Below are 16,293 nucleotides of genomic sequence, written 5' to 3'. Positions count from 1 at the left end.
CTCGGCCGGGCGTGCGTGACGAGCTTCCCGACGGAAGTGCCCACTACACTCTATCTCTCGAGAAGCTCCCGAAAGAGGAGATCAAGAGGCAGGAGGTCATCTACGAGCTCATCGTGACCGAGCGCGAGTATCTGCGGGACCTCAACATCATCATTAAAGTAGGTCTCTGGGTTGGCACCTCGCTGCTGCGGGGAGTCGACCGGGCTTATCGCTCGAACAGCCCCCCTCGTTCCATTCTGGCCCCAGCTCCAAGGCTCTGCTCGTGGACATGGCGACGATATGGCTCTCTGACGCCAATCTTCAATGCATCACTAGCTCTTCCTTGCCAAAATCAGAGAAAAGTCTGTGCTGCCTGCCAAGGCGACGGCCCTGCTGTTCGGAAACATCGAGCAGCTTGTACCCATCAACGAAGAGCTACTCTCGAGCTTCGAGAGCCGTCGACGTGAAGAGTTTGGGGTCATAACTCGTGTTGGAGATATCTTTATGCAAGTCGTAAGTACCATTGCTCGCCCCCTGCCCTCATTCACAGCACCGCCTCTGACTCTCATCTCCGATTCATTCACTCCCAGGCCCAGTACTTCAAAATATACACCCTCTACTGCGGGAACCAGCCAGAGGCCATGTCGTTTTTGAAGGCATCCAAGAACAACGAGGATCTTTCGCTCTTCTTGCAGGTCTGTCGCAGAGCTCCCTTGCCATCGTCAGAGCTCTATCATCGTTGTCTTCCCCAGGCGCACTCGTCAGAGGGAGCTATCGCATCGATGTGGATGCATCCTCTCTGTGCGCATGCCTCCTCTCTATATACTCGCTATAAGGATACGCCTCGTCTATGTGTATATCTCACATGTGCATTTTGCCTTGTGCCAGTACTGTCTGTTGCGGCCAGAATGTCGGGGGCTGGATCTCGGCTCGTTTCTGCTCAAGCCTGTGCAGCGTATCTGCAAATATCCCCTGCTGATGAAGGTGGGTTGCAGGCTCGGCCTCTGTGGCATACGTTTCATTCATTCATTCATTCATTCATTGATCCCTAGTCGAGCTGGTCCGCAGGCCACACCAGCCAAGTCAGGGCATTCCCTGTATTCTCGTCGCTATTCATATCTAACTCGATTCCTCCCCCCCCCCTACTCGTTGTATCTGCTGCTCTCTGCCGCACTCTAGGAGCTGCTGAAACACACCTCCGAGTCTCACGCAGACTTTGCGGACCTCAAGCGCGCGTACGACACAATCAACAAAGTCGTCGATGTCGTCAACGAGCGGCGTCGGTTTGTCGAGAATCAGCAAAAGATGATTGCGACTTTGGCCAAACTTGAGTTCCCAGAGGTACAGGCACTTTGTTCTCCTCTCCTCCCCCCCCTGCCTCTGTGGTGACCACGACGGACTGATGGATCTATTCATGCGATTCGTCGTACAGCTTGATCTGTGTGCGAGGCTTGAGAACAAACTAGTTGACTATACACTCGCTAGAATCGTGGGATCGTTTTAAACAGCAGCCAGGCCACCACTCAGATCACGATCTGATCATTGCCCAGATCACCGCCCACCAGGCAACAAGCACTAACACTATCCATGCCATCATCGCTACTTTTGCAACCTCTGTGCTCGCCTCCCTTCTGCGGTCAGAAACTTCACATGAACCACGAGCCCTCTCGATACTTTGTGCACGAAGGGAACCTCACCAAAAACACAAAGGGCCTAATTGGCTCCTCTGCAAGCTCCAGGTGGGGCGTTCTCTTCAGCGACTGTCTTGTGCTGGCTCGCCCTCCCATGTTCATGGGCAGTAAAGCGCAGGTCTCCAAGATCCTGAAGGTTGCCGATCTTTGTTTGGACACGAGCGAGTCGGAATCCGATAGTAAGCCATCCTTCTCTGGCCCAGCCGTGCGCCGCAAACCTGAATGTCACCAATGCATCCCGCACCAAGTCGATATGTGGTGCTGGGGGGGGGTGCCGATTCAGAGCACCGAAGCCTGTTGGATCTGCATTCTGATACCCAATCCCGCACTGCCTTCACCACCACTCGCCCACCCGCAGAAAAGTCGCTCTGCTTCGATCTCTGCGTCAAGGAAAAGACCTATCGCATGTCGTGTGCAACTGCAAAGGAGCGAGATGCTTGGGTCCAGCGGATAAACGAGGTCATCAAGGATTCGCTCGAGCGCATCAAGCCCGTCGACGAGCATCCGCATGTAGAGATACCGATGGCGGCCCATGCACCCTCTCCTGCGAGCCCGGATGTCCCCAAGCCCAGGACAAACTCTGTCGGACCTGCCTCACGAGCGCTGACCGAGAAGCTTGCCCCGCATGCTGTCAATCGGCTCTCGAGCATCAAGACGCAGTCATCGAGCTCGCTGAGCTCACTTGGAAGCGGTGGGCACCATGCATCTCTGTCTGTCTGTCTGTCTCTCTTCATACTGGTTCGCACACGAAACACCATCGCTGGCATGAGCTCCTAACAAGGGCTCGGCTGTGCTCCTCTTGCTTTCGTAGAGCCCAGCGAATCGACTCAAGATCGCGACAGCAAAGGCGAAGATGTCATCAAGAAGAAGCGAGTTCGGTCGGCGTTCGCAAAGTCGGCGTCGAGTTGCAGCCTGATCGAGTTCCTCAACACCACCAATGCCAAGCCCGACGCCGGAGATAACCGCAGTATCGGAAGGTCTACAGGGAGCATCGCAACGTGTAAGTGCGGCTGGACGATAGGAATCAGGGCGCCCACTAGAAACGCTGGATGGAAACCCTCTATCCTTCGAATCCCAGTCGGTGCTCGAGGTGCCAGCGATACAGAGGTGCAAAGACACATGCGGGCGTTCGCACGATGTTCCGCGGCTTTGTGCCTCTGGCTGTCTATGACTCTGACTCTGCCATCTTAACCGCGACCATTTGTCACAGCCAATCGGCGTGGATCTGAAGGCTGCCAAGCCACAGATCTCAAGATCGACACTGGCAGTCGGGATGTGCATGTTCCAGATCGAATCACCGAGGCGGACCCGCTCTTTCACGCGGCCCCTGCTCCAGAGCACGCTGCCGCCGAGACAGAATCGAATCCGGCAGCCTCCCAGCCGCCACGGGCAAGTGTGCCGAGCCGCAAAAACAGCCATGACTCAAAGATCCCGCAGCCCAAAGCAATGCGACCATCAGCACAGGCAACCTCGCCGAGGTCGTCCGAGGGAATGAAATGGAGGCCGCCTGCGAGTGCCGCCTCGCCACAGACACCAGGACACACCATCCCCACCGAGATTCCCTCTCGCATCCCCATCATCAACCGCCACAAACTCGATTCGGGTACCGAAGTCAATCCTGCCACACGAGCCGAGCCGAGATTGGCTTCCAAGCCCGAGACTCAGTCCGAGCCCAAGTCCGAACCGAAATCAGGCATCCAGGCACCCCCAGAAGTCAAGCAGAAGGAAAGCGCGCATGGCATCTCCCCGTCGCCGCCGCTTCTGCCAAAGAACCGCGCGGCAGAGTCCGGCAAAGAGGCCGTTCTGGTCAACTCGCCAAAGTTCAAGAAGGTGCGCCCGCCCGTCCGCGGTGGGGCCGGACGCAAGAGCGACGACTCTCTCAACTCGGATGCCGAGGTCGTCTCCCCGACGACGAGGACGCAAGAGGACCTGACATCGAGTCGTGGCAGCGGTCTGGCCGAGTCCAGTGGGCCGCAGAGCAAGACTTCATCAGCACCAGCACCGTCACCGTCACCGGGACTGGACGAGCCCGAGCCTGCCGGCGCAAGCAACGATGGTATCGTCAGGGACAGAGTACTCACCCGCAAGGGATCCGGCATTCCTGTCCTGGCCGGCGGGCATCCCTCGGGGTCGACTCGGCGGGAGTCAAAGGACGGCAAAATGTCGATGTCGGATGCCCTCCCTGGTCCTGCCGGAGCGGTTTCTGCCACCCACTCCCTGCAGTCCAAGCCAGGGCTACGTGAGCGTCCGGCGTATGCTCCGCAGATCCTAGTACCGTCGTCTGAGGGCCCGCTGGTCATTCCAAAGCTCAAGCCAATCGCACCCAAGCCTGTACTTCCAGCTTCCGAGTCGGTGGATAGCAAAGCCCCTCATGTCCGAACCAATGTCGGCACAGCATCCAAGCCGCCGGCAACGTCGTCCGAGCTCCCTCGTGGCGAGTTGCAGGAGGCCACGAGCACCTCCTCGCTCCAAAAGACACCCTCAGTTCGAGGTCCACCAGGTCTACCAGGTCCACCAGGTCTACCGGGCCGACCAGCCCCGCAGCAGCATCAAGGCAGACCCACCAAGGATTCTCTGCCCTCTCTGACGTCCCAGGGCTCGCTGATAAGTGCGTCCAAGCCAGACATGCTTGACAGGACGCCGGCAGATTCCGAAGGGACGACTGACAGCCGAGGGCCTGTCGGCCCAGCCACGAACTCGGATGCGGCCGATGAAGCGGATGCACGAGTGTCGCAGAAACCACTGCCATCGGTGCGCCAGCGCATCGGCACCTTCGAGACTGTGTTCAAGAATACGGTTGGCAACCACGGCCCACAAAGCCGAATGCCATGATCGTGGAGGCACAGCCTGTTGCGCATGCACGAAAGCAGTGTAGTTGGTTGCATGGACGAGAGAGACTATCTGATTCATGAGTGCCTTGGCGGTCTCAATGCTTGCAATGTTGCATCAATACATGACGCAACTGCTCTGACAACCCAGTGACCTCGTATCGTCTTCATGTATCGCCATCATGCGAACCGCGACGCCCAAGCAAGAGCCATCATTGCGAGTGGCGGTCGATCATCGCCTTAAGGCAATGTTGAAGCCAACATGGAAACGATCCAGCGATAAATGGCGGTGCTTGTGGGCACACTCTATGAGTAAATATGTATTCAGGCTTCAGGATTCAAAAAAAAAAAAAAAAAAAAACAATATGGCCAGAGGTACAAGCAAACAGCTTGTTCGCTTGTGTGGGCGCTTTGCCCATTGCGGACGACAACTATGTCGATGTGGATGCAGCCATGCAAGCATGTCGATTCAAAGCACCGAGCGTCTCACACCGACTCGACAGCGGCGGCTTCTGGATGCTCGCTAACAATGCGTCGGCGTCTGCGGGCCCGCCACCTGAACCGAGCCAGCAGCGCTAGCGAGTATGCAATCCCCCAGACGGGCATGATCCACTGCAGAATGAGCTCGATGACGAGGAAGAACAGTGCTGTGAAGGCGTCGCGGACAACCGAGCCGTCCTCGGCTGATTCTTGCGGGCTGCTCAGCTTCTGGAAGGAGGTCGAGACAACATAGAGGAGCAAGATGTGATCCGAGACGATGAAGCAGAGCAGTACTATCCGAACGGGTGTCAGTATGCCTGCTGGAGGGTCCGGAGCGACCCCTTCGCAAAGGAGACGGCCCACGATTCGCCAGTTCCCCAGCGACAGGGCGTGGAAGAGGGCCTTGGATTCCCCTCGGTTGGGATCGGCACCCCGAGCCAGGATCGGATCCAGAATGCACACCTGGCCGGACTGGGCAGCGGTGATCAGCAGGATCTCGGTCAGGTCATTGAAGACGTCATCTGGTATGACCGGGATGAGGACGGCGAGGGTAGATGCCAGGCTGGCGCGGAACGGGATAACGCTGGAGATGGCGATGCTCTGACACAGCTTGGTGATCATCTCCGAAGATGGCCGCAGGGAAGAGTGCGACAAGAGCACGGACACAATCTGGTGGTATCCTTTGTAGACGGCGATGGGCAAGACGTCATCTGGGATGTGTACCCTGGGCCCCAACAGGGTAATGAGCGAGAGATGGTTGCGGTGGGCGGCTGTCTTGAGAATGGCCGGGAACAGGTCTGGCGCAACCGAGTTTGCATCGGAGGCGAAGGTATCCGTCGGGGAAGTTGCATCGGCGAGAATGGGCGAGCTGGAGAGCGACGGAGATGCGTGTGATTTTGCTGCGGCGTCGGTCGATAGCCTTGCATATCCCAGCACGATCGAGAGCAGCTGCAGATGATTAGCCTGGGCGACGTACTCGAGGAAGCAGCGCATCGACGTTGTTGGGATATTCAAGAATGCCAAGGCATTGAACAACTGAATCTGCTCGCTCTCAAGCGGGCAATGGTAGTTTTCGGGCAGCTCGGCATGATATCGGTGGCATTCGCATGGGTGCTTGAGCGACAGTTGTAGTCGGCGCGGGTTCAGGACCAAGCGTCCGAGGCGGCTGGGGTGAGGGGCTGACGGAGCCTCCGCTTCCACACTGAGCTTATGGTCTTCTCCGTCGTGGGTGATCTGCGACAGACGCACGGCACGGCAACGACGGCTGTGGCGGATCCGAGATGGCCAGAAGGCTCTGGGGCCGATCGAGGTGAAGAGCGGCAGGAACGGGAGCCGATCGAGGACGGATGAGGGACCGCACTGGGACATGAGCCACTGGGCACGGACAAAGGGGGACCTCGAGGTGGTATAGATCCATCGGTTGGCGCGGACGAACTGGGATGGATCCGAACAGTGGAGCAGGATGCGAACCCAGAGCTCCGGAGGCAGCCAGGTGAGGCTCGGGCACGGACACGGACACGGGATTGAGATCGAGCTTGGGATCGGGGTTGGGATCGGGATTGGGATCGGGATTGGGATCGGGATTGGGATCGGGATTGTGCATGATGCAGAAGGATTGCTGGATGCAAAAGGATTGCTGGATGCCGATGCAGGCTGGACCGGGACCATGGCTGGAAGAGACTGTCGCTGGATCGTTGGTGTCGATCGAGCGGATCGTTGGTGTCGATCGAGCGGATCGTTGGTGTTGATCGAGCGGATCGTTGGTGTCGATCGAGTGGATCTTGGACAAAGTGGAGCCGAATCGGAGCCGATTTGCGCAGACGATGGCCTTTCGATGATGTGGGACTTGCGCGTGGCGGATCGAGAAGCAGAGCCAAGACTTTGATCGAGCCCAGCGATCAGCCAGCAGGAACCAAGACAGGAACAGAAACAGGCAAACGGCCGAGACGGGCGATGGAAGATGATCGCGCGAGCGCTCTGGTTGCGCCGGCAGACAAAGACATGGACAGCCAAAGGCACCGTCTTGGTTCCGCAGGGACGGTGGTCGGCGGAGCGCGAGGCGAAGCGGAGAGTGAGCGTGGGAACCGCCCGGGGAGGGCAAAAGGAAACCCGCGAAGGCCCGGCGAAGGAGCAAGGGCATGCGGGCGGGCAAGGCGAAACGCATGGCAAGGCGCAAGGCAAGATGCATGGCAAGGCGCAAGGCAAGATGCAAGATCGGTCACGTGTGAATCCGCTGTGTGTGTCCGTGGCTGCGCACGGCTCTCCATGGCCCGATTCGCCGATTTGCACCTTCCCAGATCGCATCTTCCCAGATCGCCTCGCGCTGCATGTCGCCGCCATGATCGCTCATCGGCTCGCCCCGCTGGTCTCCAAGCCATTCCAGATCGCTCCGCATTTCCTGTCTCCCCGGCTGCATGCATCGCCCTTCTCCTCGGGCACGCTCCCTCTCTGTGCCGGCCACAACCGATGGTCCAAGATTGGCCGGCAAAAGGTGTGTGGCCCAAGCCTTGGCATTGCTCGCACTCGCCAGGCTTCCTGTCCATACTGACATGCCCCGCCCTTCGTGTCGTCGTCCCAGGGTGCAAACGATGTTGCCCGGGGCAAGGTCATTTCCAAGCTCACCCGCCGGATCATTGCCGCCGTCCGCAACTTCAACGGCGACACCGACCCCAGGACCAACTTTGAGCTCGCTGCCGCCCTCAACGTTGCCAGACAGTTGCAGCTGCCCAGATCCACAATCGATACCTCCATCAAGAAGGGCCTCGGCAGCGACAAGGACGATGAGGCCGACCTCGAATCCATCGCATACGAAGGACTGGGACCGGCCGGTGTTGCTGTCATTGCAAGTATCGTCGACCTGGGCTTACAGCACTCGTCAGGGTTCGAGCTCGGTCCAGCGACTGCCTCGCCGTCTGGACTAATCCAAAGCCTCTCCTCTGCCGCTTGGCCCTCCAGGTCCACACCTTGACCAACAACCGGAACAGATCCTTCCAGACGGTGCGCCTGTGTTTTACCGAGAATGGCGGGTCGCTGACGCCCGTTGCGTATCTGTTTCAGAAGCGCGGCCGCATCGTCGCCGCCCCCGGATCGACCGGACACTCCCTCGACGACATGTGCGACTCTGCCATCGACTGCAATGTCGAGGACATTGGTGCAACCGACGAGTCCGACACCAGCGTCGAGCTGTGGTGTGCCACGAACCAGCTCGCGCAGATCCGAGCCGCACTCGAGGCAAAAGGCTACGAGATCCGCGAGACCGAAATCACCTACTACAGCGAGGACAAGATCGACGTGCCCGACGGCGAGCCGTCGGATCAGTTCCAGAAACTGCTTGACGACCTCGACAACCTCGAAGATGTCATCTCCATCTATACGAACGCTGCATAGTCCGGCGGCTTCCGTTGTCTCAATAGCACTGCATTTTTATTGAGCGCCTTCGGCATTGTCACTGTTCGAGGAGCAGGCGTTGTCCTCAGATTCTTCAGGCGGAATCCGGGTCGTCCTTGCCCCCCTGGCCTTGGCAATGTACTTGGGAAACTTAGACAGAGTACTGCTGTGCAGCGTATTGGTGGAGCGAACCGCCGAACCCAGGAGCAATCGGGGCAGCTTCGGGGCCTTCATGCATCTCGGATCCGACAGAAGCACCCCAACCTTGATGCACACGATAGCGCTGTGTTAGTACATCCTCACCGTCAACCGAGCTTTCGCTAATGGCGAGCACGGACGCTCGGCCTCCAATCGGCAGCAATCACGGCCGGTCTGCAAAGACTCACCACCGCCTCCAGGGGTCAGGATTCTGATGCGATCTCCGGGCTGGGCGATCGTGGCGTTCTTGCCGCCAAAGTTGACCACTCGGTAGCTGCCATCGGCTTCTTTCTTGTAAAGCAAGTTCATGCCAGCCTGTCCGTCCTGGCCGCCATCCATGCTGCAAGTTGGGGGGGGGGAGGACCGGTCAGGTTTGCCCACATCCAGCCATTGCTACCAGACATCACTCCCGGGCATCGCTTCCGGCTCAGGATCATGCCGGGCAAGACAATACGCACCCGTACGGACGGAGCACTCGTCGCTCCGAGAGCATCGAAACCGAGATGGGCTCCAGGAATTCAATGTCACGGACACAGCCGTCGCCGCCACGGAACTGGCCAGCACCGCCCGAGCCTGGAGGGTCGAGATTATCGGAAATGAGTCATCTTGCTCGCTTGCCATCCAACTCTGTCGGCTGGTCGTTGCACTCCTGATCCCTGTCATTCGCCCAATATGCTATCCTGATTCAACATCTCACCTGTGCGGAGCCCAAACTCGTGCAGGATAACAGGGTAACGTCGCTCGAGGATCTCGGGATCGGTGATCCGGGTGTTGGTCATGTGCGTGTGGACACCGCCTATGTTCCAGTTTCGTGAAGCAATCGCCATGTTCAGTAAGCCAGCTCAGAACACCGGGCCCTGATGATCGCTTGGATCTGCCGGTTTGGAAGCGCGAGGCAACTTACTCTTTCCGTTCCAGGTCGGTCCGGCACCGCTTCCTCCCGCTGGGAAACCACGAGCAAATGACGACACAGGGTTGGTCAGCGCGAGGCACGCACTCCGCTATCATTTAGCGAGCGCTTTTGGACACATCATCCAGTCCAATCTGCTCATATCTTGCCGCTCATGCCATCCCATCATCACCACTTGCCGCATCACTGCTTCCTTTCGTGAGCTTCCGGCACGCAACCCACCGATTGTCTCGTAGTATCCAAATCCTTCCACAACCTCGCCTTGCTCCGACTTGCCGCCTTTGCCAAAAGTAAAGTTGTTCATGCAGCCCTGGCTGGCGGCGCATGCACGGAAGGCCTTCAGGATGACATCGCACAGGCGCTGCGACGTCAGCACGTTGCCGCCGACAACCGCCGTCTTCTCCGAAGGGGCCAGCAGCGAGCCAGGAGGCACCACCATCGAGATTGGCGCGAGCGCACCCTGGTTCAGCGGCATATCCTCGTTGATCAGCGAGCGCAGGCAGTAGATGATGGCCGAGTTCGTGAGCGACCGGGGGGCGTTGGTGTTGCCGTAGACCTCGGGACCGGTGCCGGTGAAATCAAAGACAGCGTCGCCGGTGGTCTGGTCAATCTTGATGGTCAGGTTGATCGGTGTGCCGTCATCCATTTGGTCGGCGGCGTGCAGCACCGGACCATACTTGCGGCTCACGGAGCGGAGCATCTCGCGCACAGCAAGCTCGGCGTTGGAGCGGATGTAGGTCATATAAGCCTGAACGACATCCAGGCCTGCGACCGGATAGAGTGAGTGACGAGCTTGTTCCACGCCAGTGACGATATTGCCGGCAGCTTCATCCCAACGCTTGTCCAAGTACATTGAGGGATCGATAACAGAACCGACTCGGGTTTCCAAAAGAAACCGGCAACGCTTCGTCGCCAGAACCAAGAAAAATAAAACGCTCCTCCCTCTTACCATATTCCGCAATCAGACTCTTGACAAGCAGAATGCCGCGATGGTTGGCAGCAACTTGGGCTACAAGGCAGTACTTCGCGAGTGAGCTTGTGCAAAGGCCACGCAGCGGTTGCAGCGGCTAGCATCCTCCCCACCCACTCATACTGGCGCCTCTCGACATCCGGAAACATGGCATTTGCAGCTTCTGGCATCATCGATCCTACTCCCGATTCCAGACACGCCCTCACCTTTGAGGTCCGAGATGTTGTCCTTGAGGCAGCGCGTGCCACTGCAGCCCTCGTACTGAGCCGGCTCGTCCAGCAGGATCTTGGTAATCCCGGCTTCGTCAAAGCTGCCATTCGAGACAAGCTTGAACGACTTGATGGCTGCGCCTTCCTGGTAGAGCTCGCGCGAGTTGGGTGGCATGCTTCCGGGTTGAAGTCCACTACACGCCAAGCAATAAAGTCAGCATTTCCCGTTCTGGGCTATCGCGGGCAGCCCCAAAATCCAGACCACCGGGATGGTTTGAGCAATTTAGGGCAACAGACGATGTCAGCCACGCCCTGTACGAAGCACAGTGGTCGCGCTACATACCCAATGTCAGCGTGGTGTCCTGACCACAGAGAAGGAGCCGAAGGCGTTGATCAGTATCGCCAAGAGACGGTTGAACAAGGCGTTGCGCCGCATCGACATACACCAGATCGACGCGCATTCATCAGCAACAGGCACGATCATGTCCCAGGGGACGCTACGTTGCTCGTCCGTCCATCACCGTTGCTTACCTCGACTTGCCACAAAGAATACAATGCGACCATCTTCAAATACGGGTGTGATGACGGTGATCTGTGTACACGTCGATCATCAATCCAGAAGTCAGATCGCTCTGCTCCGTTCTGCAATTCGCATGCTTGGTGCAAGCGGCACAGCCCCGCCGCCTTCCAGGGGCAAATGGTGCCTCGATGATGCTCAGCGAAGTCCACCTACATCGGGCAGGTGCGAGCCTCCGGCTGCTGGGTGGTTGGTCACCAGCACATCGCCATCCTTGATCCCGTCCTTGAGATACTCCATTTGCCAGCGAACAGCCTCCTGCATAGAGCCAAGGTGCACGGGGATGTGTGGCGCATTGGCAACCAGCCCGCCGTCGGATCCAAACAACGCACACGAAAAGTCCAGGCGCTCCTTGATATTGGTCGACACGGCCGTCTTCTGGAGCGTGCGGCCCATTTGCTCTGAGTTCCGAGACCATTATGGTTCCGACAGATCCCAAAGTGAGTAAGCCGGGAGGGAATCCACAGGGGCCGTCACATAGCGACCGTCCCACATGCCCACGCACACAACCCCATCGACAGCATGCCGACACACGACCAGCCAAACACTCACCAGCGATGCTCATAAATCTGTGGCCAAAGATCGACAACTGGATGGGATCCAAGTCGGTGCCGACCCGCTTCTGCTGGTACTCGCCGACGGTGATGACAACGTGCTCAGAAGTAATGAGCGCAGAGCACTCCGGGTCAACGACGATGGTCGCGTTGTTGTCAATCACAAGGGCAGGCCCGTCAATGACGCTGCCCCGATCGAGGCGGTCGAGGACATAGATGGGCGTGTCGGCGATCCGGCCCAGGCCGTCAAAGTAGCTGCTGGCACGGTCGTGCGGCGCCGGGGCTGGCTTGCGCTCGATCGAGGCGACCTCCTCGTAGACCTTGGTCTTGAATGCCGAGGCCTCGATGTTGGAGCTGCGACCGACACCGCGAACACGGATGTCATCGACATAGATGGCGCGGTCACTCAGAGTAAAGCCAAACTCTTGCTTGTAGGCATCGAGGAAGGGCGGAATGAAATCCCAGTCCTCGTCGCGCTTGGGCTTGAGAGTCATGAGGGCCGTGTCGGTACCCTGGTAGCGGAGGTTCAGGAACTCGTCGCAGTGGACATTCGCAGCTTCAAAGCCTTGTTGGACAAGCTCGCGAGTGGCCTGGGTAACGAGGTTGTTCACACGTTCTTGGATGCGAGGAAGGCTCTGCGGGCCAAATTCGACGGCGCTGTCGATATGCAATGCAGGAGGCAGGAAGATTCAGGGACAATATTGAAGCCGCTGTCTGTTCGGACAATCTCCCCCCCCCTCCATACACAAGATCGGAGGAGCGCCGGACCTTGACACACCTCACCAGAGCCCAACCCTGACACCAACGGGTCCTACCTTGGCTCTTGCACTTCGTGGACAACATCGGCAAGTGAGAGACCGTAGGCGGATAGAATCGCCGAGTACTTGTGGATCAGGATGCGCTTGATGCCCAGGGTGCGGGCGATGGCGCAGGCATGTTGGCCGCCCTGGGTGCAGGTACGGATTAGAAACAGAGTATCGGCAACAGTGCCCCGCCACGGCAATCCAGCCGATGAATGAGCAAGGCAAAGGGGTGGATGAGCATTGGCAAGAGCAGTGCGGCATATATGAGGGCCCCGCAATAGCATGCTTGCTTCCCCCAACGAAGGCAAGCCGACCGGGTCAAAGTCATGCGCCAGCATCGAGACGAGGCCACTTACTGCTCCTCCGAAGCAAGCCAAGACATGATTCGCTGTGTCGTATCCCTTCGCCTGGGTCAGCTCACGGATGGGTCGGCACATGCTTTCGTTGGCGACCTGAGGGAGAGGGATGTTACGTATTTGATGGCAACAGCCACAGTCAGACGGCACATGCCTGATTGATCAAAGGGCAATGGAGACGACACAGGGGACTCCCCGAGACGATGCGGCCCACTCACCTTGATAAAGCCAAAGGCAACTTGGTCGAGCGTCATCTGCTTGGCGGCGGCACCGCCATTCTTGGCAGCCTCCGACGACAAGAACGCATTGACATCATCCGTCAGCTGTTGGAAAAGTGCAAGCGAGGCCTGGATGTCCAGAGGCTCCTTCTCACTGGCGCCAAAGATTTTGGGGAAATAGTCGGGGATCAGGTGTCCCAGAACCAAGTTGGCGTCGGTAATGGCGAGAGGGCCGCCCTTGCGGTAGCACGCAGGACCAGGATCGGCACTGGCACTTTCAGGACTATGGAAACAAAAATGAAAGGGATGAATGGGTGGGCAAATGGCCCAAGCCACAGTGGGGCCGGCTCGCGTATGCGAGATGAATCGATGCATGCGATTCGATATGAGCCAACTCGTGAAACGGGGCGGACAGGCAACCCAGATCAGGCACGGTGAAGCAGTCTTACCCGACAACAAACATGCCGTTGCGGAAGAAGAGACGCGAGCCGCCACCGGCAGCAACCTTTATGCAAGTAGAACGGAGGATATTACGTTGAGAAGCAGTGCTACGCAAGTCAAAGATCAGCCGGAACTGCAGCGAGAACGACAAGGGAGGCACATCGGGCACAGACCCGACCACACTCGCGCCGAGATCGAACCCACCGTATTGATATCCAGCTGTGGGGCCTGAATCGTCACACCAGCCGTGGTGGTTTCGTAGACGTGCTCGTATCGGCCGTCGTATCTCGAAACGTCCGTGCTGGTTCCTGATTCGGACCAACCAATCGCCGAGGATATCGACGGTGACAAGTTAGAGACATGGGCTGGACAGTCTCGGAGTCCCCTGCGACCCATCTACCCAGTGCGACCCATCTACCCAGTGCGCTCACGAGCCAGGCCGACTGCTGTGAAATCCACTCACCGCCCATATCGAAACCTATGACGGCCGTGTTCTCCTCCGGTGTCCAGCTGGTGAGGGCGTAGCCAACCACGCCGCCTGCCGGACCGCTGAGGATCGCCTTGAAGCCGCTGAAGCCGCTGACGGGAGTCAGTCCGCCGTCGCTCTGCATGAATTCGACACGCACATTGGTGTGGATGCCAGCATCAAAGCCGCTAAAGAAGCCCTGAATGTATCGCTGGAGACAAGGAGTCAAATAGGCATCCGCGGTAGCAGAGGTGCCTCGGGCAACGATCTTGATCATCGGCATGATCTCCGAGGACAGGGAAACGTGTGTGAATCCGATCCGCTTGGCAATCTCCCCAATCTTCTTTTCGTGCTCTGGAGACGAAACACAGGAACAGGAGGCGTTGGCGCTGGCATCAAGCAGGCCGACGGATGGCAAGCTGCAACAACGCATGGCGCTGACCAAAACGAGCGGCTTTGTGGCTCAGCTTCCAGACTTGCCTGGGTATGTGAATGCGTGCATCAAACATATCGCCACGCTTCGGATTCCGCGGTCGTAGACATGCTGGAGATCCTTGCGGATGCTTTCGATATCTGATCCGGCCAGACGCACGAGTGAGCTCGCGCAAACAAACAACCGCAGCCTCTGCCCTTGACAGAGAGCGCATAGCATGGCAGAATTGACATGCCTGGGGCCTGCAGGATCTTGACCCACTCGCCCGTGATGCCCTTGACGAAGCGAGCGTCGCCTTCAGGAACCACAACGTCCATGCCGGACTTTGTCGAGGTGTATCCAACAAGAGTGACTCTAGCATGTTTTTCGATCCGGACAGCGTTGGCAACCGAGGGAGGCGCATTCCCGGTCAATGGGCCAGTTGGTCATGAGCCATTTTGATGCCACGAAGTTCATATGTCATTGCGGTGGAGACGTGGATAGAGACGTCGTTAGCGAACAAGAGCCCACACAACGATCGACAGCGGTCTGGCCAGCGCTCAACTCGGCCGTGCATCCGTACCGTTCATCCACCTCGACAACCTGCTCGAACAGCACATCGGGCATGGTGATCGACAGGTCAAAGATCTTGGGCCGCGACTGGTTACCGATCTTGAGCAAGTCCTGCCGATGAATTGAACATGGATGCCCATAAGACAATGCTCTGGGAGCAAGACTCGCACGAAACGTATGGAGCTCCTCCGATAGAAGCGGCAGCGGTGTCCTTTGCCACCCCCCTGACAGTTGTGCCAGAACCACCAAGAACCACCAAGAGCCACCAAGAACCACCAAGAACCACCAAGAACCACAAACCTTGAAGCCCTTGGTGATAAGCAAGGCAACAGGCTCGCCCTTTCGTTCCAGCAGCTAGATCGGCAGAGGATGGATGTACCCAGGTCAGTCTCATCCATAAACTCGCGCCTGCGGAAGCCATCACAGAAGCGGGTCAAGCGTCGAGGAATGTTGATGTGCAGATGAACTTACTGCATTGGTGGCGACGGTGGTGCCCATGCGGATGATCTCTGCAACCGCAGACGGACAACATGGTGCGAGTAGAACAAATCAATCTATGCCCGGCTCAAGTCCAGGAAGACATCCTCCTTGTCCGGGAGCTCGGCCCAAGAGCCCTCGAGTGAGTGACTTACCCAAGCGAGATGTGTCGACGGGCTTGTCTCTGGGATGGGGGATGCCTGTGGCGATCTCCACTGCAAAAGACCATGGAAGAAGGCGTCAGCCAGCGGATATGAGTCCTCCTCCCATCGGAGGTAGATGCAAATCGTGAGGGTGTTGCCATCACGAGCCGATCAGAGGCATGTCTCCTTCAGCAGATACAAAAGTGACTCGGAGCAACATGGAATACCACCCCGCACTACAGGGACATTCATGGGGCAATCATGATCGGCCCAGCCGAGACGAGGAGCTTCTCGCAGAACTCACGGATTCGGCGAATGCCCTCTCGGGGCGCATCGGGATAGTTCTGTGGGTCGACGCTGAGCAGCTTGACAACAACGGGCGACCACTCGTCGGTGCCCTTAGGGATAAAGCCAATGCAGTCGGTGAATGTACCACCGCGGTCGATGCAGATGCGGACTCCACGGGTCATGTCTGGGTGCTGGCGATTGAAGGAGGGCTCTTGCGAGGCGACGGCTCTTGCAGAACGACGAGGGTGTCAGGAAAGATGCAGGTCTGCGACCGAGATGAGCTGCCAAGAGAGCCACGGCGCGGCGATGGGGTCATCGTGGGCACATTGCCGA

At 58.1% G+C, this 16,293-nt stretch overlaps 4 protein-coding genes across 4 annotated transcripts; 2 read left to right on the top strand and 2 right to left on the bottom strand.

Annotated features, from left to right (window-relative positions):
• The first annotated feature begins 313 nt into the window (after positions 1-313).
• On the top strand, positions 314-4,110 carry BJ171DRAFT_119008 (uncharacterized protein). Its single transcript, XM_053105530.1, has 9 exons — positions 314-492; positions 570-674; positions 868-963; positions 1,159-1,320; positions 1,621-1,849; positions 2,029-2,361; positions 2,482-2,670; positions 2,881-3,909; positions 3,999-4,110. Exons 1-9 carry the CDS (start codon positions 484-486, stop codon positions 4,028-4,030), a joined length of 2,184 nt encoding a protein of 727 aa, XP_052971592.1. The 5' UTR covers positions 314-483; the 3' UTR covers positions 4,031-4,110.
• An 874-nt stretch (positions 4,111-4,984) lies between these two features.
• Positions 4,985-6,581, bottom strand: BJ171DRAFT_621004 (uncharacterized protein; the record flags this gene model as incomplete). The annotated part of the gene is made up of 2 exons (XM_053115429.1): positions 4,985-6,412; positions 6,486-6,581. 2 exons carry the CDS (start codon positions 6,579-6,581, stop codon positions 4,985-4,987), a joined length of 1,524 nt encoding a protein of 507 aa, XP_052971591.1.
• Positions 6,582-7,282: 701 nt separating this feature from the next.
• Positions 7,283-8,372, top strand: BJ171DRAFT_487226 (transcriptional regulator TACO1-like protein). Its single transcript, XM_053109267.1, has 3 exons — positions 7,283-7,469; positions 7,557-7,820; positions 7,934-8,372. The coding sequence occupies exons 1-3, from the start codon at positions 7,317-7,319 to the stop codon at positions 8,363-8,365; spliced, it is 849 nt and encodes a 282-aa protein (XP_052971590.1). The 5' UTR covers positions 7,283-7,316; the 3' UTR covers positions 8,366-8,372.
• Positions 8,373-16,253, bottom strand: BJ171DRAFT_487225 (Hydantoinase B/oxoprolinase-domain-containing protein). Its single transcript, XM_053109266.1, has 25 exons — positions 15,977-16,253; positions 15,685-15,744; positions 15,524-15,561; positions 15,353-15,406; positions 15,063-15,163; positions 14,736-14,854; positions 14,548-14,640; positions 14,065-14,421; positions 13,806-13,909; positions 13,610-13,665; positions 13,161-13,443; positions 12,943-13,038; positions 12,599-12,729; positions 11,782-12,440; positions 11,386-11,630; positions 11,184-11,244; positions 10,996-11,014; positions 10,650-10,846; positions 10,423-10,482; positions 9,696-10,238; positions 9,468-9,506; positions 9,261-9,359; positions 9,022-9,136; positions 8,752-8,903; positions 8,373-8,629 (listed from the first exon to the last, which is right to left on the bottom strand). The coding sequence occupies exons 1-25, from the start codon at positions 16,140-16,142 to the stop codon at positions 8,517-8,519; spliced, it is 3,960 nt and encodes a 1,319-aa protein (XP_052971589.1). The 5' UTR covers positions 16,143-16,253; the 3' UTR covers positions 8,373-8,516.
• Between the last annotated feature and the right edge of the window lie 40 nt (positions 16,254-16,293).

The sequence above is a fragment of the Polychytrium aggregatum genome (genome assembly GCF_025602895.1).
Source record: "Polychytrium aggregatum strain JEL109 chromosome Unknown BJ171scaffold_2, whole genome shotgun sequence".
In the NCBI taxonomy this organism is placed as follows: domain Eukaryota; kingdom Fungi; phylum Chytridiomycota; class Chytridiomycetes; order Polychytriales; genus Polychytrium; species Polychytrium aggregatum.
Note: the sequence above shows the minus strand (reverse complement) of the source record. Positions and strands in the feature narration are given on the sequence as shown.

What these genes read in the sequence shown, in the direction of transcription:
- BJ171DRAFT_487226 (XM_053109267.1), top strand. Translation starts at nt 7,317, where the DNA reads ATGATCGCTCATCGGCTCGCCCCGCTGGTCTCCAAGCCATTCCAGATC. An exon ending in CCAAGATTGGCCGGCAAAAG is followed by an intron (nt 7,470 to 7,556) that starts GTGTGTGGCCCA and finishes TCGTCGTCCCAG; the next exon opens with GGTGCAAACGATGTTGCCCG. An exon ending in CGGCCGGTGTTGCTGTCATT is followed by an intron (nt 7,821 to 7,933) that starts GCAAGTATCGTC and finishes TTGGCCCTCCAG; the next exon opens with GTCCACACCTTGACCAACAA.
- BJ171DRAFT_119008 (XM_053105530.1), top strand. An exon ending in ATCTTTCGCTCTTCTTGCAG is followed by an intron (nt 675 to 867) that starts GTCTGTCGCAGA and finishes GCCTTGTGCCAG; the next exon opens with TACTGTCTGTTGCGGCCAGA. An exon ending in GAGCGAGTCGGAATCCGATA is followed by an intron (nt 1,850 to 2,028) that starts GTAAGCCATCCT and finishes GCCCACCCGCAG; the next exon opens with AAAAGTCGCTCTGCTTCGAT.
- BJ171DRAFT_487225 (XM_053109266.1), bottom strand. Translation starts at nt 16,142, where the DNA reads ATGACCCGTGGAGTCCGCATCTGCATCGACCGCGGTGGTACATTCACC. An exon ending in GAGGCTCGCACCTGCCCGAT is followed by an intron (nt 11,245 to 11,385) that starts GTAGGTGGACTT and finishes ACGTGTACACAG; the next exon opens with ATCACCGTCATCACACCCGT. An exon ending in CCTGACCCCTGGAGGCGGTG is followed by an intron (nt 8,630 to 8,751) that starts GTGAGTCTTTGC and finishes GTGTGCATCAAG; the next exon opens with GTTGGGGTGCTTCTGTCGGA.